Genomic DNA, 22,741 nt, shown 5'->3' on the forward strand with positions numbered 1-22,741 from the left:
TATTATTAAGAAAACTTTATGTGGTAGAGAAGCCCATGAGCAATGTTATCAAAACTGTTTTATTGGTGTATGACATGCCATACTATTATGGTGGGTTTTAAAAAAAAAAAAAAAAGAATCCCTTCTCATTCTAAAGCAACCCAGTTCTCAGGTTCTACTATTTAGGATGACAATTTCATCTCTCTATGAAGCACTGCAACTGGATCTGAAACACATAGGGGAGGTTAACTGCTCAGTATCGGTCAAAATAATTAATTTTTAGTTGAAGAACTTCAAAAGGCTTAAACGTGTCAAAATGACATTTGCAAGTAACTATCAGAGGTGTTTGCTGAATATCAGTGTAAAGAATGGCTGAAGTAAATAACTGTATTCTGCATAACAAAAAATTTCTAGTATTGAAAATGATCTCACTCAATTTATGAATTTATTTTCCCTCTCTGTAGCAAGACTTCTTAGATTTAGTAACAAAATATAGGATAATATATAAAACGGGGTAAATATAGGGACTGAAATAACTCCATTGACTTCAGCTACCTGGTCTGTGTCCAAAGAAGGTGGAATACTTAAGTATATCTAAGATTAGGATATGATTGAAACCATAACATTTTTATAAGCAACAATATATTTAAAATCCAAAATAGGGTTATTTCATTATCAGATAATACTTAAATCAAATTAAATATTGTAGCTGGAAATAAAGTTGTATGTAATTGTTCCCTATTAAAACATAAAACTGGTCCTAGTTTTTAAAATTTGTTCTTCCTGGCACTTGATATAAGGCAAGCTCATCACAAAAGGCCATATCTGCCATTTTTCACTGTTTGCTGGTATCCCCTTGCTTTAATATTTTCAGTTTAGTTTAATTCTTTAACATGATAAAATCTTATCCAATTTATCTCAAACACATAGGATTTTTATAAGACTGATTCATTTCTTATAAATAGAAAACTAGCACCATTTTAAATAGAGTCTGCAAAAATAAGGGAAGAAATGTGAAGAAATGTATACCTAGATTGATAGGCAGTTGTTTCTTAAACACTCAGTACAGAGAAGGATTTCACTTTTGTGTAAAGTAGCTCATCTTAATTCAGTTCAGAGCACAGAGTCTAAAATATGCATTTAAAATATTTCCAAGAAAGCTTCAGCCTTTAAGAGGAGGGGGAGTTTTAATTAAGAGGCTATAAATATGCAATTGATCAAAAAAATCTCTTAAATTCATGTTATGTTGTTCAGCTGTGGTTATGTGTGTATATCTGTCTGTCCCTGTCTAGGCTTATTGGATATTTCTGATAGCTGTATTTCTATTTATGTAATGCCTAATGCAGGCCCTAGAATGTAGTAACTGCTTCCCTAAATAATCTGTTTCTTCTTTAAAAAAAAAACCCCAAACCTAAAAAAACTTAGAATTTTTATAAATAAAAATTAATGTAGCTCAGTTTTCATTTTTATATTTGATAAGAATGTTATTTTTAAAACTGAATATTTAAAATATATATGATTTCATACTTTCAACTGCCTAAGATTCTGCTAATTTTTTTTGGACTTATCTCTTAAAAGTCACAAGCCACTAGAAAATCTTCATTATTATGTCTGTTGAGAGGAAGGCAAGTAAAAAATAGAAGGTAATGATTACTATTATTGAGAGAGGTTACATTTTTTTATTTTTGTTTAGCAGAATGATGGATTAAAATATAGTTATATTCTAAAACCAGAGCTTGTTAAATAGACTGGAGCATATTACAGTTATCATTCATATTATTTGCTATTCCAGTTTTCTTGTTAATTTGAAAATAAAATAAATGTACACAGAGATCGTATTTAAACATACTCACCAGAAATGTTGCCACCTGCCTCAGTAGTTAACATATTTCTATTTTCATACTGGGAAAAAGGAAACAAGCAAGCAAACAAACAAACAATTCAAATGTATAGGTGAAGAGTTTAACGTGACAAATATTGTGTGAAATACATAGAAACCTGCAAACAATTGAATTGCTTTAAAGGTAGTTTGACAGCGTTCAAAGGTATAATTCAATATCATGTTAAAAGATTTACGAACAGAGAATGTGAAGCAAAAATGCAAATTTCTACAGTGCTATTGTGTGTGTGCAAATATATATATAGGCATGTAGATACAATTTGAGAGTTATTAACTTTCAACATCAGTGATTCATATTGAATCAATACACTACAACTACCTATTAAAATATCAGCCAGGTGTGCTGGCAGGCAAATATACTTTGAGAATTATTTCTAAATTTCTTCTTTAAAAGTTATAATTTGACTATGGAGAGGAATCTAAAGTGATGGTCTGGGGGCTGGTAAGTATATTTTTTGCAATATCTGACATTTTTAGAATATTTTCATTTACTCCATGTTTTAAAAGTAGTGAAGAAGAACATCTGCAATGAAGTCAATCAAAAATATTGTTTTACAAAAGTGTGCATTTATTTATAAGTGTTATGCATGTGGCTGTATAGCATATGTATATATGATATGTATACATAAGCGGTCAAGACAGTTCTCTTTCCATTTCCATTTTCCTTCGTATTAGAGAAAAAAGGAATAGGAAGAAGCAGAGTTCTTAAACCTTGCAGCCACACTGCATCTAATGCAATCTCCTTTCTTCCCTAGCATCTCTCTCTCTCTCTCTCACACACACACACATCCTTTAGATTAGCCTAGTTAACCTTGGTTCTGTGCTGGAGCGGGAAGGGTTAATGAAACCAAGCTCTTTACGACCTCGAGGGTCAGACTCTTCCTATCTGCAATCTAAGGAATTAGGTAAAGAGGTTATAAGATTATAGTGGGAGGTGTTATAGGCCCTCCTGGCCTCACACCTGAACATATTGGTCTAATCCCCTGGGATTCTTAAAAAATCGCTTCAGCTATGGAAAACTGTTAATTAGGCTGTCTCTATCCTGGGGTTTCCTGTTGCATTAGTGATCCAGCAGGGCTGTATGAACCCCGTAGCTTTACATGAAATTCATCTAATATACCTCTCCCCCTCGCCCTTTCTCCCATCCCACCCTCCAAGACCTGTAACAGCAGCAGCCATTTGTTTAGGGCGAAAATAGCGTTTGGATTAAGGGCATACAAAGGAATAAAAAGCCATTTTCTCAGCCACTTCGTAGATATTAATAACCAGTTGCCTATTGGTAGCTGTTTCCAACTTCAGTGCTTGCAAAATTAGCCCTTGGAGAAGTGAAAAGCCATTTTCCCATCAGTTCTGCTCTTAGATTCCTAGTTTAAGATCCCTTCGTCCTTCTCAGAAAATAGCATCATTCGAGCAGATTCTAAAACTTTCCCTTGGTCGTATGGACTTAGTTTTATTCAGTGACACCCTCTTTGGGTTTCCCACCCAAAGAAAAGATATACGCTGCAGCTAGTCCCCTTAATATTGCGAAAATACCATTTATTCTATGCAAAAAATCACGGGGTTCCTTAAATAGACTACCTTCACGTTGATTGGCAGAGTCATTGTCGATTTCTAGCTTGATATACTTTGCTATTTACTATGACTGTCTGAAGCAGAGTTGTATATAACCTACCACCACGCATAAATTGATATTATTATACCTGAGACAGAATTGAATAGTCCTTTAAAAACTGCTAAAGATCCTGCATTAAAATCCCCCATCCGAATTAAAATACTACGTGTAGAGCGGAGTTTAATCATGTTGTCATTTTCAGAAGTACTGCTTTTGATGCCATTTGTGGTTACCTTAGAAAAGCAGTAATCTGTAGATTATATACTAGAAGAGCTGTTATTACAGCATAACACGATATGGTTAAACACTAAAATCTATTTTATTCACCACGTTTCTTTTAGGGGGTGGGAACAAACTTGATTTAAAATCTCACAACAGAGATGAATTTCCTGTAGCTGCCGTTATTAAAGACATTCCTGCCTGATAGAAATAGATAACTGAAGTCCCTTCAACTTGATCTCAAAATCTGACCATCATTTATTCCTTTTTATTCTCGCTGTATGTCTTTTGTCACCATTTCTCAGTGTTCTAGTCATTGCTTTACATGTGGGTGGGGAAAACTTTTATGTCCTTCTCCTAATTGTATTTTCCTTATAGAATTTCTATTCTCCTCCTATTTGACTATTTCATGAGTGTTCCTGATTGCACTGCCTAAGGTCATTTTAGAAATGTGGGTCTTTATTCTTCTTCCTACCTTCTTCGGGCTGATTAGGTATTATTTTTCATTGGTTCTGCTACAATGGGTTCCTCCCTTTAATCTCCCGATATTTTTTTCTCTCTTTTCCCTATCCCGGTATAACCAAATCCGTGAAATTCACAGCCTCTCTCTTTGACACTACTGGGTCGCCTAATCACTTGATATCGATTTCCCTAACTCTTTTCATCCAGCTGAAGACACATCTTAAAACACTCCAAGCCAGAGTGTGCTCTTTGCTTTATACACACTAATAAAATGATTTACCCTTCTCTCTCTACTCTCCTCACAGGAGAAAATCGTTCAGGTCCCGGCTATTTGTATGTGATCAGTAAATATTTAGCGTGGTGACATCTTCAGCTCCTCTCCTGATCAATACCCAGCCCAACAGGAGGTGGACTTTTGTCCGGGAGGAGACTTGCTGAGAGCTCCTTTAGATGAGTTCTTTGCCTCTCCTTCAGTATGTGAGGATTTGTCCTCGAATGTACCCAGTAAAGAGAGAAATACAGGGTTTTAAATTGTCTGTTCTCAACTCGTTTACTTTGACATTAACCTACCTACGCGTCACCATATCTCCTAGCTCCCTGTGATGTTCTAAACCCTTTCAAAGTGCAACTGTAAAATGAATCTCGAGCAAGCCACCAGATACGCTGCCTTTGCCATTCTGTACCCCCTCTTTTTTCTCTCTCCTCGCTTTACAATGTAATGTCGAGTGAAGGGGGACGTAGGTGAGGGGGTCTGTTTCCTCAGTCCCACTTGTGCAGGAATCAGGATCTCTTGCTGTAAGGGTTTCACCCTCTAGCACAATAATGCTCAGCGTGTTTGTTCGAAAGTGCCTGGGAATACAAGGTGCCTCAAGAACTTCACATCCATCCATCCACTTCTTCTCCTAGTAATCTGAGGCTATGTCCCCCCAACCCCCTTTAATAGGTTAAAATGAGTCAGGGCTGGAATATGGAAACTGCCTTTAAAATAATTAACGACGGACTAGATCTTAAACCTCATTTTCTGTAAGTATTCACGTTAGAGAGCTTTCTCTAAGGTACTAAAATGGCCAGAAAGAGGAGTTCATGAGTGCTTCTTCTGATCTGTTATTTCTTCCCAGGGAAAGCCCGTGCCTGGAATGCGAAATATTTTCTATTGTAAATGATTAAATCAGTATATAATATGTGTGAGTGTTTTTACTGGTGTATAAATAGGTGTATGTGTATACACGTGTGTGTAAAATCTAATACATAACTATGTATTATATTTAGCATGTGTGTTTCTATGATCCATACTTTATACACAGCTATATATTTTATTATATTTGTGTATTTAGTCATCTGTCTCTATATTAGCTGAATATTACCTCATTTATCTATCCAACTGCAGTACATATACTGCACATATGTAATATAGAGCTATATGTTCATGTTATATATAACATGAATATATAGCTGTATATTATGTATGTGTCCTACAATTAAATATTCTACTATACAGACGAGTACATCCACCTGTTAACTTTGTTTATAAACCACTTTACCGAATGGCTTTTAACTAATTTATCCACTGCCTTATTCAGGTAAAAGAGACAACTGGGGATGGGCGGGGGGGGATCCATATCAAAAGGTGTTACACCCTCTCTGCCGGAGGAACTTCACACATCTTGTATAGAGCGATTATCTCCAGAATACATCTTTATACTAATGCATACTTAATTGGTCTGTCTTGACTGTCCATATAAAACAATTTAATTAGGGTGCTTTCTGCTTTGGAAAGAAGGGGAAAAAATCTGCCCAGCATTTATTGTATTTAGCACCAATACAGGCAGAAAATGTTGCACAAGTTTTTGGTTGAAAGAGCACCTATGTGGCCATTGAAGGGCGTTGATCCGAAAAGACAGAGAGGACAAGTAAAATCGATTTGAAGCGACCCTCTCTGTCCCTTTCACACCATTCAAACACTCCATTCCTTCTAAGACAAAGACCTAGCGCCTTGGGAATGCTTGCAAAAAAAAAAAAGAAGGCTCCAGTCCCACAAGCAAATGGAACACTTCGAGAAATTCCTTGATATTGCTGTTATTTAAACAAATAACTAAATGATCGACCCCAAGATATTCTTACCCAGCGTCTAGCATGTCTTCTGCAGGAATGCCCCTGGAATGGGTAGAGGTAATTATGGCTGTTAGTATTGCAAGCCTAGTTTCAACCTTGGTCATTCGCAGGCTTTTAAGGTTAAAATAGTCCTCACCTCTGACCCTTGCAGAGCAGAGTCGCGGCTATCACTACAACTTGGGCCAAAGTTTTCAAACGCTGAGCTCCACACCAGAGGAAAACGTCTCCCTGTAATTATTTTTAATTTTAGATTTAAAACATCTTTAGCCGATTTAATTAAATCCTGTCCATACTGCACCTTGGGGTGGAGGGAGAATCCTTAAAGGCATAGTCCACAATCCTCTCTCTTTTCCTTGTTTCCTTTAGGTTTCATTGGGCAGTTAGTTTTCAAGCATGAAAATTGTTATCATAAAACTGAATTATTAGGTCATCCTTTCCTCCTTGGATTGCAAGGATAAGCCCACGGGAGGGTTAATTCTCCTTTCCTCTGCCTCTCTCCCTTCTAGCCCTTGGGACTGCTAGAAAAGGAACATTTGGGAAAGATGGTGTGTGGGGAGGGGCAGGCGTGGGCTAAGAGAGGAAATTACTTTACTATGTATCATATGCTTGTCAACACACCTTAAGAATTCTCACCCGTAAGGGGTTTATTTTGCAGAGGGGGGAGGACTGCATGCAGGGCGGGAATCTGAATGTCCCCCTGGCAATAATAAAAATTAATTCAACTGGGCTGTGTCTCCATCTCCCATGTACTGATCAGACTTAACAGGAGAGGAAACTTGTGTAGACTATAGTTAGGGTATTAATGAACAGTTAAAAGATTTACCTTTCTGGTCAATATTGCGCGTTTATTCCTTCCCGCCCCGCCCCCCCGCCGCCCCAGGCTGTGATGATGGTTGCCGTCATCGTTTTTTTCATCGTTTGAGGTGCTAAAACCCATTTGTAATTTTCATTAGCTCAGTAAACATGCAATTAACATTCAGAACTGTGGTTAACTTAATTCCTGGTTTAAGGCAAAGACAAGTAAGAGTGGGGGAACGTTTGTTCCATTTGTCAAGTTTGACACACTTCTTACCATAACAGCTTCCTAAAATAAAAGATCCGTGTGTGCCCCTCCCCCTCCACTCCCCCTGGTCATTCTTTTCTTAAAACAAAAAGGAAGAGAGCAGGAATCCATTAAGTTTAAAACTGTACCAGACTGCCAAACGCAGCATAATGTATTCCAAATTGTCCCAAACTCTCCCCGCGCTAGCGTCTCGTTCATTAGGAAAGGAGGAAGGACTGGTTGAGTGGGTCGGGAATGGGCATAATAGCCGATTTGCAACAGGATCCTCGAATTTTAAAAAAATTAACAAATTAAAACCCCAACGCCTTGCGCTTTGCATTTCTAAAGTTGCCACGGTTGTGACGGGCTGGGGGAAATGTCTTTCTAAGGGTTTTAACTGGCAACAGCGATGATCATTCCAGCGGGTTTTATGGATGGATTTATTCTTTTTAAAATGAAAAAAAAATTGTGGAGTAACTCCTTCTAGCTGGGCTCTCAGGGGCAGGGAGAGACAGATTCTCGGTTAGCGCCGATTCTTTTCCAGCTTGCTGGAGCATGTGCTTGCGTTCCCTACCGATCCTAAACAGGACATTATCTCTTCGTCCTCCCCCCTTCCCCAATCCCCTTGCTGTGCATGTGTTGATCGCTCGCCTGCAGTTGTTTGCGGTTTTTCTCTAGGCGGGTTTGAAATTGGGTGCACACATCCGACCACAACACTCACTAAGTTAGGAGATTTCACTCTTATTTATCGATATCGTTTCCGGCTGCACGAGGGTGGCTGTGGGGTGTTTTTTTCCCCCCATTGTTTTGGTTTGGTTTTTAAGTCTCGGGTCTTTTCAGCTCCAAACAAGGTGTAGCAAGACGCCCTTCCTTCTAAGGAATGAGATGAGAGACACGGATCACTCAAAGACATCGCTCCTACCTTGGGTTTGGGTGGGTTTTTTTTTTTTCTTAAAGGCAAGGCGCACATTCCTAAGCAGCTATGTACAAAGCTCTCCCTCAAACCCTGTCTGTGCAAAGTTAGAGTGAGTGTTCAGTTGTTTTTTTTTCCCCCCCAAGGCTGAACGCTAATAACACACGGAAAGCACTTCCCTTTAGGCTGGGGGAGATCTATTCCCTTCACCTCGCTTCTTTCTCTCCCCCCCCCCTCCGAAAGCTGGAGCCTCTTTTTCTTTTATTTATTTATTTACTTTTTTTTATCAGTTTGCACAATCGCTTAGATAAACACCAAGAAGGAGATTCTCTTTAATTACCCAACGCACATCTTTTCAAGGGGGCAAACAGCGGTTTTTTTTTTATTTGTTTGTTTCACCTGCCAAACTAAAGGAGAGGTAGAAAAAGAAGATGCAAGCGATTTGGGACCTTGAACAAGGCAAATATGGTTTTGGTATGTTTACTTATAGTTTCTTCTTCTTTTTCACTCTTTTTTTAAATGTGTTGTGATCTTGTGTTTCTCTTTAAAAAAACAATTGTTAGATAACTTACTTATTAAACTATCGTTTCTAAGGTTACGTGGGTTGCTCGAAGGGGATAGGGGAGGAGAGAGAAGAGACCCAGTGTCTGCAATTACAGCACCATCAGTTATCAAGTCCTTTAGTAAAAATAAACAAAACCCAAATCAGATTCAAAAGCTAATATACAAACGTGCATCAAAGTCATTTCAAACAAGAGTGAAGAACGAATAGCCATTCTGAGAGGGTATTTTGTTATAGTAACTAACTGATTCTACTTTGTTATAGTAACTGATTCTGAAGGATGCAGAAGAACCAGGTCTCTAACTTTAGTGCTAGGGATTCTGCACGGAATTTTGTAATCGTGGGAAATTGGCAGCATATTTATTAATTATTAGTATTACTGTTATTATTATTTTGAGAAAGGTCGGTGTTGAATGTGTAGCGCTGAGAACCCATCTTTCTCCCACCAGGAACAATTTCTGTTTAAGCAAGTACAATGGCAAGAAGCAGGAATATATACTCACCATCGGAAGGTGCGGTTGGCAGCTGGTCTGCAGCTTTAAGGCAAATATTTATCCTTATCCAAAAGGTGCAGATCTGACTTTAAGCAGCAAAACTGCTCTGTTCTGACAAAAGCATGAGAGGCATGGCTTCTCATTTAAAAAAAAATCACAAACCAGTCCCCCCCCCAGCCCCCGCTTAAAAATACCTATTCAACACACGGCTTGGAGAAACTCTGATGCAGAAATCTAACTGTCCGTCTAGGAGTGTCCAAGCCAATTAATTTTAAATCCTTAGGAATTAATCAGATTAAAATGCACAGAAGTTTCATTCTCGTATGCATACGTGAGCCAAAAGTCGTTTCCCTTTAAGAGATCCTTTTCTTTTAAAGTTGAATTTTAGGTAGATAAGAGACTTACACTAGGGGGCAGACAGATACTGTACTTGCTCCAATCTTAAGCAATTTTTTCCCTCTCTCACAGCATATGCTCTGATTTAGCACTGTAAATTTTTCAGAGGACCCAACTCTGACAGCCCCTGGTGATTTTCAAAGTACCACAAGCCAGTGGTTAAAAATTGCATTGACTTGGAAGTTCAGAGGCACACAATAGGAGCCACTTTCCCTATTCATGGAACTTCAGTGTGGTGGAAGAGAAAAACACACACATACTACATTCAGGGAGAAGAGGAATTCATTGCATTCTGTTAGACGTAACTGCTTTCCGCTGAGTTCAGAGTGAAACTCGGTATTTGTTCGATGCTGTATGCCTATTGCGATTTAATCTATAAAGAAGTAGAGGACGATTAGGCAAGTTTCTGCCAGAAAAACAGATCTCTAAAGATTTACGCGGACGCTATCCCAAACTTTATTTTAATAAAATAAAGCTTTCCGCCCCCCGCTCATTAAAATAAATTTACATCTGCAGTAAAATGGTAGAAGGGGGTTATTATTTTGTAAATAATAATAAATATAATAATAATAATTAATAATGCAATCCTACTTTCAAAATATGACTGTTCTGTTGTGTCTCAGCTCCGATAAGGACTTTGTAGAATCTTCATCTATCAGAGATACGCTCATTTTTCAAATAGTATTCAGCAACATTAGCTGCAGTTCATCATTATATTCATCTATTCTACATCAGCCTACATCGTAGGGGTGTTTTCAGATAAATAGGAAACCACCTAATAGACAGTCTCATTGTTGTATCCCTCGAAGAGCAAATAGTTAATCTGGGGCATTCTTCATTATGGTTTGAGTAATCCGAATATACTGGAGCTTTTAAGCATATGTAGGTAGATCATATATTCAAACTATTCATAATGTGGACCTTGTTAAAAAAATAAACGCTCTTTCTGCATTTGTTAAGATGTTCATGTTTTTAGATGATGGATTATCCCTGTATACGTTGTAAGATTTGAGAGAGGAAACCTTTTTCCAAGACATGCCACATAAACTGCAGTCAATAATTATGGTTTATATTCTCAACCAAAATGTGTGACCTCTAATGTCTTGAGTTATTTGGAAATCAGAAGGCAGCTCTCTACATTTTAACCGTAAAAGGTCCCTTCCCCCAACCCCTTTCTTTCTATCTCCCCCTCGATCACTATTTAAGCTAAGGGTTGATATTGCTATATCATGATCAATTGGAATTCTACTGCCTGCCTTTGAAATTGACCAGACGCACATCTTTGTTGGTGGAATCTTATTATATTCCAGGTTTATAAACAGGACAGTGTCAAGTCTAGGTGGTTTTTACAACTTTCCAATCATCTCAGCACCTGCGGCTTTAGAGACATATATTATTTCTGCGGCAGAAGGGGTGTGCATGTGGCAACATGAAAAAGTGTGTGTGGAGGGGGAAAGCTGCAGCAATGAATCCTGTATATAGTTTTGTATGCATCTGGGTCCCCATGTTTCTACTTAGTTTGACTATATGTGTATAAGTCCCTATCTCAGACTTGTGTATATATGTATGTGTATATTTGTATAGAAGTAACTGTCTGCCTGTCCATTTATCTATGTATTTTAAAATGTATTTCTACCTATCCATGCGTTTGTCTGTTCTGGTGCTTGCTGCAGCTATTCAATAGGAAATAAACTATCTCCGTTATGGTACTTAGTACCCAGGTTCAATAAGATATAAACAATTGCCCCTGTGTACTTAGATCAGTTAGCTATCTAGAGTTGCTCCATATATAGTACAGAGATTGTGCTACCGAGTCACAATGCTACCGCATCCCCGTGTATGTTATCCGTAAATTTCTGCTTAGCCTAAAACAAAAAGAATAAAGTTGAATAGCTAGAAATGCATTGCGTTATGACCAAACCGCCTAGGTTTCTGATCAAAGAAAAGAAATTCATATTCTGGGAAGCAGCACTGAATTTTTCCAACATACTCAATGAATGTAAGATATGCTGCACTTGATTAAATCATTGCCATTGCTGTAAACACTATGCAACTCAGAATAAATGTGTGTGGGTATGTGTTCACAAACATAGATATTCAGACATGTGTGGTGTGTATTTGTATGCTAATTATTTCCAATTTACGTTTGGGTGTTTGATGAAAAGAATGGTTCTTGAAATGCCAGCGCAGTCAAGAAACAATGAAGTCTATACTCAACTATTCTGTAATCAAGTACCATATTCACTGATGTCTCTGTCTATATACATTGATAGATGTATATCTAATATATATGTAGCATACACACAGACATTTCACTAATGTGTATGGTATGAATACAGGTATCTCTACCTTTGCAAATAACCATTCACAATAATTAGCCAGGGTTGCATATACTGAAATTATAGTTTACAGCTAACTCCATATTAGAGGGGTTTTTTAAATGATGCTGAATAAGGTTCATGATAATGTCTTTTAACTGCAGCATCTGAGTGACACAGTTATCTTTTTGTCAGCATCCTCTTGGCGGATTGAGCAATTAAAAAGTTAAATCTACATACCTACGAAACTTTAACCCTAAAAAGGAGAAGGTAGTCACTGAGGAATATCAGTTCTGAAAGCACTCCTTCCCCAATTTTTGATTTATAAGAATTACATCCGATCACCTTTTTAGCACAGAAGCTGTTATTTTTACCCTCCTCACCCCAACCCCCTTGGAAAAAAAATACATCAGGAATTTATTTTATGACATTATCGCCACAATGGGGAACAGGCAAATGTAATGTAACTCTCTTGCTTACAGGTGATGATATGATCAGATTTTTTTTTCTCGTGCCTGATCAAAGAGTTAATAAAGTCTGAGACCTACAAAGACTATTTCAGTCTCACTTTGCCCTGGATATTTATCTGGGTCTCCAGCCTTATTTCCCCCCATTCTTTTGAAAGATCCTGCAACTAAGGCAAAGGGAAAGTGCAAAGATATAATAATAACGATCATATTTTAAAAAAAATCATCCCCCACCTCCGTTCTAAGCTGTCCGAGAACCGTACTCCCTTTAGGACCGGGCGGCCTGCCTTGGCAGCCATGCCTGCCAGCACAAGGCTCAGCGGTCCAATGAGAGGCGAGGGGAGGTCCGGGAGCTTTTGACCAGTCAAACGCAGTCTGTTGCCTTATAAGGCGAGCGGTCGCCATGGTAACGTGTGCTAAGTTGCAGCAGTCGTGTCAAAGTTCACTATATAGAGAGCTCAGTGAGCTGATCGCAGAGAAAGCACTCACCACTCTGCCAGCCCCGCTCCTATAAATCGCATTCACTTCCTAACCCCCCTTCTCAGCATATTTGATCACTTTGATTCTCAGTTCTTTTTCTTTCGCCTTTTTTTTTGCTTTTTTTTTTTGTGGTCGTGGGAGGGGGGGTTGATTGTCCCTCCCGCGTCTCTTCTCGTCTTGCTTTTTTTTTTTTTTTTGCTTGAAGAATGATGCTGTGTTCTAGGTTGTGATCTGTCTTTCCCTCCTCCTCTTCCTCCTGCTCTCCTCTTTTATCATTATCACTGGCTGAGCTCTAAGCTGGAGAGTTGACTCTTTCCCTTCCCCTCCCCCTTCCCCCTCCCTCCCCCCCCCACAACCATGTTGTTGTGTGAACCAACTGCGCTAAGAGCCCCACTTGCAAAGAAGGAGACGCGGCACAAGGCAGCGAGCAGCAGCAGCAGCAACAGCGGCGGCAGCAGGAGGAGAAGCAGCAGCAAAATAAAGAAAAGAAAAAAGAGAGAGAAAGAAACAGCGGAAAGAAAGAGAGAGAGAGAAAAAAAAGCGAAGCTGATCTCGGTTGATGTTTCCACACTCTGGACTTCAAAAAACTACAGCGAACCCCTCCGCTTTCTGCGCCGAGAAAAGTCTTTTTAGTTGTGCAATTTTTTTTTCTTTGCAAGCCTTGTGTGTAATCTTTAACCTTTTCTCCATTCTTATTTTGATGGCTTTCCTGAATGGCTGACTGTGAGCTTCCCTGGACCTGGCCCCCCGACACTCGCCTCTCCTCCTTCAACTCCTCTGCAGCAGATCAGCTTTAAGAGAGAGAGAGGGGGAGATCTTTGAAGAGATTTTGTCCTCTCTCTCTCTCTCTCTCTCCCCCCTACCCCACCACCCCCTTACTTCTGTCTTTAAGCCAGACAATCGACTCGCAATCTGCCCCCCCAACACCCCTCGTCCTCCGCCTTCGCTGGCATTTTTTTTCTGTCCCCCATCCCCCCTTTTCTCCTTTTTTAAAAGGAAAAAGAGAGAGAGAGAAACTGCTGCAAAGCTGATCTGAAAGCAAAGCAAACAAACTTTAAAAATAAAGGGGGAACAGGAAGTTTGGAAACGGTGTCCAATAGATATGGCAATGGTAGTTGGTGCGTGGCGAGATCCCCAGGACGATGTACCCGGAGCTCAGGGAACTCAGCCTGCTCAAGCCCCTCCAGTGCAAGGACCACCAGCTGGGGCCCCTCACACACCACAAACCCCGGGACAAGGAGGGCCCCCCAGCACTCCAGCCCAGACCAACCAGCCAAGCCAGCAGAGCCAAGGAGGAGACAAGCAGCAGCAGCAGCAGCACATTGAATGTGTGGTTTGTGGGGACAAGTCTAGTGGCAAACATTATGGCCAATTTACTTGCGAGGGTTGCAAGAGTTTCTTCAAGCGGAGTGTCAGGAGGAACCTGAGCTATACTTGTCGTGCCAACAGGAACTGTCCCATTGACCAGCACCACCGCAATCAGTGTCAGTACTGCCGGCTCAAAAAATGCCTCAAAGTTGGCATGAGACGGGAAGGTATTGGGATTTCATTTGTTTTCCAATTTTCAGTCACTGCATTTTGCTTTTCTGTTTTTCTTTTCTCCCCTTCAAACAAATCAGTTAAAAAAAAAAAACAAGCCTAATCAACAATAAACAGCGAGTGAGAGAAACTTTCCCTTAATTCAGACAGAGGTGTTGAGGGGAGGGGGGCTTGCCTGCTTTCTCATGCCCTCCTTATTGATGTGTGTGATTTGGCTAATGGAGGTTCATTGGAAGTGGATATTTTAGGTTCAGCTGTTTAAGGAGGGAGATGATTATTCTGAGGCGTGGTTACTTTTTTAATGTTTCCTCCTGCATGTTCAGCATTACCCCCCCCTTTTCCCCCAAATCGTGTGTGTGTGAATTTATAGATAGATAGATGAATATCTACCCCCAACACTCACCCTTACACAGGAGGTTCGAATTACTGTAGCAATGGAACTCGCATCACTGCAGGGTTCTTCTGCATTCCACTATGGATTCTCAGTCTGATTTTTAAAAATAAACCCATTTTTTTAGTATTGTAATTATCTCCCCCACTCCTCCAGGAGAGACAGCGAGAATGTGGTAAAAGGGACGGGAGATGGAGGAAAGAAATAAGCAGCTGAGGGGTTTTGATCCGTGCAAATCGAGTCTTTGTGATATAAAATTAGACGAGAAATCTGAGCCTCCAGTTTTGCAATGGCGTGTTCTGTGTCTGGACGCTGCTATGTAGGTTAAGGGTTAGGGGGGCTTTGGACTGCCAGGCTTGTCTTTGTGTGTCTGCAAGAGTAACTAACCTTGTCATATGCTAAATCACAAATCTAAGCCACGCACATTTCAGCCACTCTCCCTTCTTTCTGCATCTCTGGCTATTATTCCCTTTCCCTCTCCTTTTCTCTCGCTGTCACCATGTAAATTTATTAACAAAATGAGAGGCCCACTTTCCATGAGCAGCTGATAAAGGTGCTTTTAAATAATAACCCTCGTCCGTCGCGTGGCTGTATCTACCCGTCGCTGTTGCAGGGGAATTTTACCTTTTTAAAGGATTGTTGAATAGTCAATAAATGCTGTCCGGGACCAGCACTCCCTGTTTTGAAAGGTGCCTGCACCCTCCCTGCCCTGAAGCCCTAAATCAATAAGCAATATCAGCTGTAATGAAGAGAAATCCCCTCCCCCCACACACACACGTTCGGTACATATGAAGGGGCGGGGGGGGGGAATTCTTGTGTGTTTAGGAACTGAGGATCCGTAGTGTCCTCAAAGCAGTTCAGAGCAGCAGCCTTGAGGCATGTACAGAGCCTTGCTTAGCTTTTATTGCTGCTTTTACTTTAACCAGGAACTGCAGAGCCCTAAACCAGACCCAGGCTGAACTCTGTCTGGGAAATGCATGTCCCCCCAAAGCTGCCTCTACCCAGGGTCACACACAAAGCAGAACTTGATTGGAAAAGGGTCGTAGCAATTCAGATATTAATTGCTGTAGTTTCTTCTTTATTTACTGCAGCCGTCCAGAGGGGCAGAATGCCACCCACACAGCCAACTCATGGTCAGTTCGCGTTGACAAATGGGGACCCTCTCAACTGCCATTCCTATCTATCCGGATATATCTCCCTTCTCCTGCGAGCAGAACCTTACCCAACCTCCCGCTTTGGCAGTCAATGCATGCAACCCAACAACATCATGGGCATCGAGAACATTTGTGAACTGGCAGCCAGGATGCTCTTCAGTGCGGTGGAGTGGGCCAGGAATATCCCCTTCTTCCCAGACCTCCAGATCACAGACCAGGTGGCCCTCCTCAGGCTGACCTGGAGCGAGTTATTTGTGCTCAACGCTGCCCAGTGCTCCATGCCCCTCCACGTAGCCCCTCTCCTGGCCGCTGCTGGCCTCCACGCTTCGCCGATGTCTGCTGACCGAGTGGTCGCCTTTATGGACCACATACGAATCTTCCAAGAGCAAGTAGAAAAACTGAAAGCGTTGCATGTCGACTCTGCAGAATATAGCTGTTTAAAGGCCATAGTCCTCTTCACCTCAGGTAGGCAGCATTTATTTGCACTCTTCCCCCCTCCCCAGCCATCCTTTTGAAATCGGTTCACTCTGGCAAAGTGGAAGAAGCTGGAAACCCCACCAGAATCATTGCTACATGTGTCCTTTTAGAAAAATGGGATGCGTTTCTCCAAGGAACCAAGGAAGGCCTGGCCTATAGGCATCCTTAGAGGGAGCCTTCAAATAGTTTTAACAATGATGGGGCGGGGGGGACTTTTGAGCACAAATAAAGCATGTGAGCCTCTGCCTTCCCCGGTGAAAATAATATTTGATTTAACCGTATAGCTCTGGCATTTAAGGACACCAAACAGCAGCAAAAGCTGTCTGATGTTAAATGCAAGTCTTCCCATCCCTGAAACCACTTTAAAAAAAAAAAAGGATCATTTTATGGAAAACCACAAAACAACAACAACAAAAGCAGCCCTGCGAGATTAAAAAGTGAATTAAAAAAAAAAGTTAAGCGTGCCAAGCTGAATTTAAAATCCATTCGTTTCCATCCCATAAAATAAGATAAATCAAATTTCCCAAAGAGCTGTCTCTGAGTTAAATAGAATGTGGCAATGAGCAGTTCTGTATCATTTGATCTAAGGGAGAAAGTTTGCAGTTACACCCAGCAGGAGCTGTATGGTCCAAAGTAAGTAGCGGTTTATAAAAGACAATTCTCCAGTACATACATAGTAATAATATGAAAACTAACAGAAGAGGATTCTTAGCTGGGGCTTAAAAATGTAATTCGATGGTTACACAGCTATGCCTCTCTCTGGAAGGAAATAATCAAAGCAGTAAGGTGTTTCTTAGATAATTAAAAATGGAAAATACGTGCCAACTTTTTCTGCATATAAATAGTATATGAGTTATAAAACAATAATTGAATGCATTGTGAAATCTAATTAACTTGCACCGTAGTTTAACCTGTGTGAGTAATAGACTTGATTTTAACTCTGGAGGCTACATATATATATAATTTAAATACATGCTTTCTAATTTGTGCACTACGTTAGTCGAGGCTGCAAACTTTAAGGCGGCATCCGGTGACACACTGTATTGGACCTCTAGAAGTTTTGGATTAAGGTGGTTTTATTTTCTTAAATGATTTCTTTTGTAACTAATCTGAAAGCTTGGGAAAGTGGCCACGTGATAAACATATGAATGGAAGCAGGGCTTGTAAAATAATTACTCATCGGAGTTTTTTAAAGCCTGATATCAGGAAACAGAAAAAAAAATGTAGTTTATGTGGAGTGGGGGAAGGAGGACTCACAATCCGTTCCTTGTTGTGTTAAAGAGGGTCTGGGGAACTAAGTCATTTTCTGGACTTTGTCCAGATTCTGGGTCGTGACCTAAACTTCCTTCTATATATTATTGCTTTACACGTAAAACTTTTTTTTTTCAAATTACTTGTGCTAAAATCCTAAAGTGATCAATTAGCAGGGAGCATCTAGCCGTAGGAAAAGCAGAATGTACCGTTTGTTTGTGGGATGCTTATTTTATTTCCCTGTCATTTTCAAAGATGCATTTTATCCCTCGCTCAAATTTTCAGCTAGGATTTTTCCCCACCCGCAGTACACTCACTCCCCAACACAACCCTGATGAGTTTATTTCAAATCCTGGATTTCTAAAGAGCACTTTTTTAGCCTTTCAAGAAAACAATTGTCCGACACTGTCGTAACTGTTAAATTTATTACTATTTGCAAAATGTGAGGCCTGGCATGCAAATTGCCTTCCAACTAGATAAAGATTTCTGTTATCTGATTTTGTGGAAACACACACATGCAAATATAAGGTTATGCATGCAGCTTCTCAGACTCCCCAATAATCCTCGATGATGTAAAACACACACACATAGATGCATATGATGTTTGCTTTTTTATTTTTTTCCCCTTTTTCTTATTTATTTAAAATCTGGGTCCTAATGACTCGCAGAATATGCATGTGTTAGCCCTATGCTTAAGAAGCCACAGAGAGGTCAGGTCACAACCTGTGCTCTTTCAGTACAGACGTCTCTGATTTAAAGGGAACTGCTTGTGTTTTAGCGTATCAGAAAAATGTCCAGACCATATCAGGGAGTTTTTCGTCTTGTAGAGGATTTGGGTTTAAAAGAAACAAAAAGAAAAAGTGAGAAAAAGAAAAGAGGGGGACACAGTTCAAATGAACAGAGAGATCACAGTTTGCATGGCTGCCTCTGAATAGGCTAAACTGACAAGATCAGTTTTAAAGGGCCACTTAAATCAGTTTCAAAGACTGAAGAAAAACGCGTTGTCTTCTTTGGGGGAGAATCTATTGCTGGAACCGGGGCTCCATTATTCTTTGCTGAGCCAGTTTTTAGTATTAATTATTATTATTATTATTTATTTATTACTAGTCCTTCTAGCCGTATGATGAGACTCTTCACTGTTATTTTCCAAGTGGGAAAGAAATAGTGGCTTCTCCCCCGCACGCTTTTTTACCTTTGCAAATAATAATAATAATAATAGTTAATAATAAAATGACACTTTCTCAGCATCTCAGTATTAACGCCTAGCTCAGTAGTGCAATTAAACCCTCAGATCTTGAAGCTGTGTTTGATTCTAGAGCAGACCCTTCCGATGGGTGAAATATATATATGTATATTCACCTTTTGCTAAAAACATGCTTAGCTCTGAGAGCGACATGATCAACCACTATCTACGCCTAATTTTGCCAGTTTTTTTTTAAAAAACAATCTTATTTAAACTAATTATTTTATATTTAATTTTTTTTTTTTTTTTTTTTTTAACTTTATTCTAGATGCCTGTGGTCTCTCTGATGTAGCCCATGTTGAAAGCTTACAGGAGAAGTCACAGTGTGCTTTGGAAGAATATGTTAGGAGCCAGTATCCCAACCAACCAACGCGATTCGGGAAGTTATTACTACGTCTTCCCTCACTGCGCACTGTCTCATCTTCTGTCATAGAGCAATTGTTTTTCGTCCGTTTGGTAGGTAAAACCCCAATAGAAACCCTAATCAGGGATATGTTACTGTCTGGCAGCAGTTTTAACTGGCCTTATATGTCCATTCAATAAAATATTGGAGAAAAAAATTAAAATATATATATTGAGAAGGGAGATGAAAGAGAGGGAAAGGAAAGCAAATGACATTTGGGTTCTGGTGGTTGCTTATATTTCCTTCTGCTAAGGATGTAAAAGGATGTTACAAGTTTGCTAGAAGAAGACAGGAAAAAAAATAATGGACTGTGAATTAAAAAAAGACTCTCAAATGAACTTTTACAGAATGCATTAAAAACTCCCATGTCATTAAGCGAAAAAAAAACTTGCTACTTATCATTTCTTTTGTTTAAAAAATAAAGGGAAAAGAAAAGTAAAAGAAAAAAAGAAAGAAGGAAGGAAATACATTAGGGTGGGTTTTTCTTTTTTCTTTTCTTTTTTTTTCTTTTATGGGATAAACTTTTTAAAGAAAAATATCTCACTGAAAGTGCTTTTAAAGGAAATTTGGAGAAAATTAGCAATGGAAAAAAGTAAGTCTTTTTTTTTCCAAATTATTAATTGTCCTATGTGTCTATGTACCTATAGTTGTTCTTTTTTGTATTTTTCTGGTTTCAAACCAGTTTATTCTGTGGTTCTATAATAATTTTTGATATAATCTTGGCTTCTTTAAAAAAATGTGTATCCTTAAAATATATGTTCTGAAAGAATTAAAACTGAGTCCACGAAAGTATCATAGGAAGAAAGGAAAAGAAAAGGAAAAAAAACCCCTCAACAACACAATGATGGAAGCGCACTTAGAGGTGGTGACCCAAAATTTAGCTTGAAGCTGAGAGAGAGAGAGCTATAATTATATAGACCCAAATGAACCACATGTCACTTAACTACCCCAAAAACTAGGTTTTTGATATTTTCAGACAGAAAATGAACTGTGGGGATTTATTGTAGGTAGAATGAATTGTGTCCAAGACACATTATGGTTTTGATTAAAAAAACAAAAACAAAAAACTAAAAACAAAAAAAAAACCACAAAAAAAAAACAAAGTGAACTTTTGTAATTTGGATTGGATTCCACATAGTTCTTCATGAATTGTTATTAAACTCCTCTATCTGTTTGTATATTTGCAAGCCCTTTGTATTATAATAATTGTTGATATTTTCCCTTTTTAAAAAAAATATCATTGAAATCAGCATGACAAAATAACACTGTTGGCACTTATAGATAACGTGATTGATTCAGTATCTTAGAGTTTACAGTTTTGTGTTTAAAAAAACTGAAGGTTTTTTTTTAAGTGCAACATTTCTGTATACTGTAAAAGTTATAATAACTGAACTGTTTGGTCGAGTCTTTGTGTGTTATATTCCAAGGAAAATTGAAAGTATTCAGAAATTAAAATATTATTTGATATCTGAAACTTGTTTGGCTGTCAAATGTCTTTCAGAAACTGCATTACTTCTCCATAGTTTGTAGTTCTATAAATCCATAGGCAATTGATTTGTTTACTTGTCACAATAAGTTTGTAGCAGACTTATAGTAGGGTATTTACCTGTTTAATTCGGGAGTGGGGTTGGGGGACTTAAACTCATGGTTTATCTTTGGTTTAGGAAGCACTATATTGAAATGGTAAACCATTACCCCCCATTCATCTAATCCTCCTGTTAATTAAAAATGGATTTTCTAGAGAAGGGCCTTATTTTTATCACACTTAAGTGCCTGCATAGGAAAAGTATTGTTGTGAAAAAGTATTAGAAATCTGAAGAGCAGTATCTATTTTATGATCGGAATGGGAGGAAAAATCTTTTGTAAATATCTGACCTACACGCACAAGATCACTGGAGCAAGGTAATAGCAGTATTGTAAATACAGGTCAGTTGTTTGCAATGAGTTTTCTTTAAGCATGTGTGATTTTTTAATAATACTCTGTAACTGCCATCTATCTTTGTCATTGAGAGGTCTTCACAAGGAGTGACTTAGCTTGTAGGACTGAGGCGACTGTTTTTAATGTGTATATAATAACAAGTGGATTAAAAAAAATTGGCAGTGAAAGCATGACCAGAGGTAGTCAACATATTTTACATTTGGGGTACCTGAATGTATGTGTACCTCTGCGTACACACATATATGTGAAGGGCCCTATATTGGAATCCTCGCGCCAGCAAAGGTCCCATTCAGATCAGTGGGAGTTTTGTCTGCGGAAGTGCTGCAGGATCGGATACACAATTTGTGTATTTAATACTTACTATCCCTGTCATCGCAAATAAAATTTGAAGGAAGGGAAGACACAAAGCAGGGTGATCTGATTGTGAAAGCGGTTGCTTTCTTTTGTGTGGTGTGTGTGTGTGTGTCCCGTCCCCCACCTATGGTCTATAGCAGAGGCTTTGTATATGAAAGCTTGCAGTTTTGTCCTTGTGTGAGGCTTCCCACCCTCTCTACCACAAGTTACTACACCAAGTTGTGGTTTCAAAAAAAAAAGTGGGGGAGAGAGAGACAATTCTGTAAAGTCGATTAAACCTTGATCTTCCTTCCAGTTAGACCCATCTGTGGAGGGAGGGGGGAGCGGGGGGAAATGATATATATAATTGTGAATTTGAGCAGTTTTACACCTGAACCACGGCTGATTATATATAAATATATAAACTCTGTGTGTGTGCATGTGTTACTGAAGGGGATTGCTGACCTCTAGATTTAGCTTTTTCTATTGCAAGTGCTCTGCATGTGAGTGAGTGTGTGTGAAGTTTTAATTCCAGCTAAGACCACCGGATCTTTACTTGTTTGTTTTGTGTGAGTTTATTGTAAGCAACCGTTTGCTGTACATTGTTATTGGCATTAAATTATAATTTATGATTTTCAAATCAAAAGACATTCCCTGTTTTGTTTTGTTTTTTAATGTTTGAAAGCCTGCAAGCTCTATATAGAGATCTGTGTTTCTGCAGCTAGCTTTGGTGCACAAAGAATAAGAGTAAACAGAAAATGCATCAGGGTTAAACAAAAACAAAAAAACCCCATGTATATATGTTTGGAATGCTCAGAGGAGGATTTGTTTAGGGGCTTGCATTAGGTTTAAGTTTATAGCATTTAAAGAAAGTTTTTCTTTTCATGCTGAGTTAGAACAAAAGACCCATCCAACGACTGAGTTGGACAAAAGAGGAGGGCTGGGAATGAGAGGCTTGTTCTATGTGAAATTGACGAGATCTTTAAAAAAAAAAAAAAAAAAGCTGCTAAACATGGCGACTCTTTCCTCTTAAGTGTCTATTCCTCTCCCCCCTC

The 22,741-nt window shown here is 39.0% G+C and overlaps 1 protein-coding gene and 1 long non-coding RNA gene across 5 annotated transcripts in view; one reads left to right on the top strand and one right to left on the bottom strand.

Moving 5' to 3' along the window:
* The window catches only part of LOC116826360 (uncharacterized), a 30,381-nt gene extending 20,499 nt beyond the window's left edge, over positions 1-9,882 (bottom strand). For both annotated transcript variants that reach the window (XR_012656573.1, XR_012656572.1), the window contains exons 1-2: positions 9,305-9,882; positions 1,833-1,881 (exon numbers count right to left, since the gene is read on the bottom strand). This is a non-coding gene — a long non-coding RNA (uncharacterized LOC116826360). The remainder of the gene's footprint in view (positions 1-1,832; positions 1,882-9,304) is intronic.
* NR2F2 (nuclear receptor subfamily 2 group F member 2) lies at positions 8,621-20,888 on the top strand. 3 transcript variants are annotated; one of them, XM_032783026.2, is made up of 3 exons: positions 8,621-8,713; positions 15,978-16,505; positions 19,280-20,888. In XM_032783026.2, the coding sequence occupies exons 1-3, from the start codon at positions 8,671-8,673 to the stop codon at positions 19,552-19,554; spliced, it is 846 nt and encodes a 281-aa protein (XP_032638917.1). In that variant the 5' UTR covers positions 8,621-8,670; the 3' UTR covers positions 19,555-20,888. The 3 variants fall into 3 exon arrangements, with proteins under 3 accessions (XP_032638917.1, XP_032638915.1, XP_032638916.1); XM_032783024.2 differs by lacking the exon at positions 8,621-8,713 and adding an exon at positions 12,947-14,491 and having other exon boundaries at positions 15,957-16,505; XM_032783025.2 differs by lacking the exon at positions 8,621-8,713 and adding an exon at positions 13,310-14,491.
* The last annotated feature ends 1,853 nt before the right edge of the window (positions 20,889-22,741 follow it).

The sequence above is a fragment of the Chelonoidis abingdonii genome, chromosome 9 (genome assembly GCF_003597395.2).
Source record: "Chelonoidis abingdonii isolate Lonesome George chromosome 9, CheloAbing_2.0, whole genome shotgun sequence".
NCBI lineage: Eukaryota > Metazoa > Chordata > Testudines > Testudinidae > Chelonoidis > Chelonoidis abingdonii.

What these genes read in the sequence shown, in the direction of transcription:
- NR2F2 (XM_032783024.2), top strand. Translation starts at nt 14,059, where the DNA reads ATGGCAATGGTAGTTGGTGCGTGGCGAGATCCCCAGGACGATGTACCC. An exon ending in AGTTGGCATGAGACGGGAAG is followed by an intron (nt 14,492 to 15,956) that starts GTATTGGGATTT and finishes TAATTGCTGTAG; the next exon opens with TTTCTTCTTTATTTACTGCA. An exon ending in CATAGTCCTCTTCACCTCAG is followed by an intron (nt 16,506 to 19,279) that starts GTAGGCAGCATT and finishes ACTTTATTCTAG; the next exon opens with ATGCCTGTGGTCTCTCTGAT.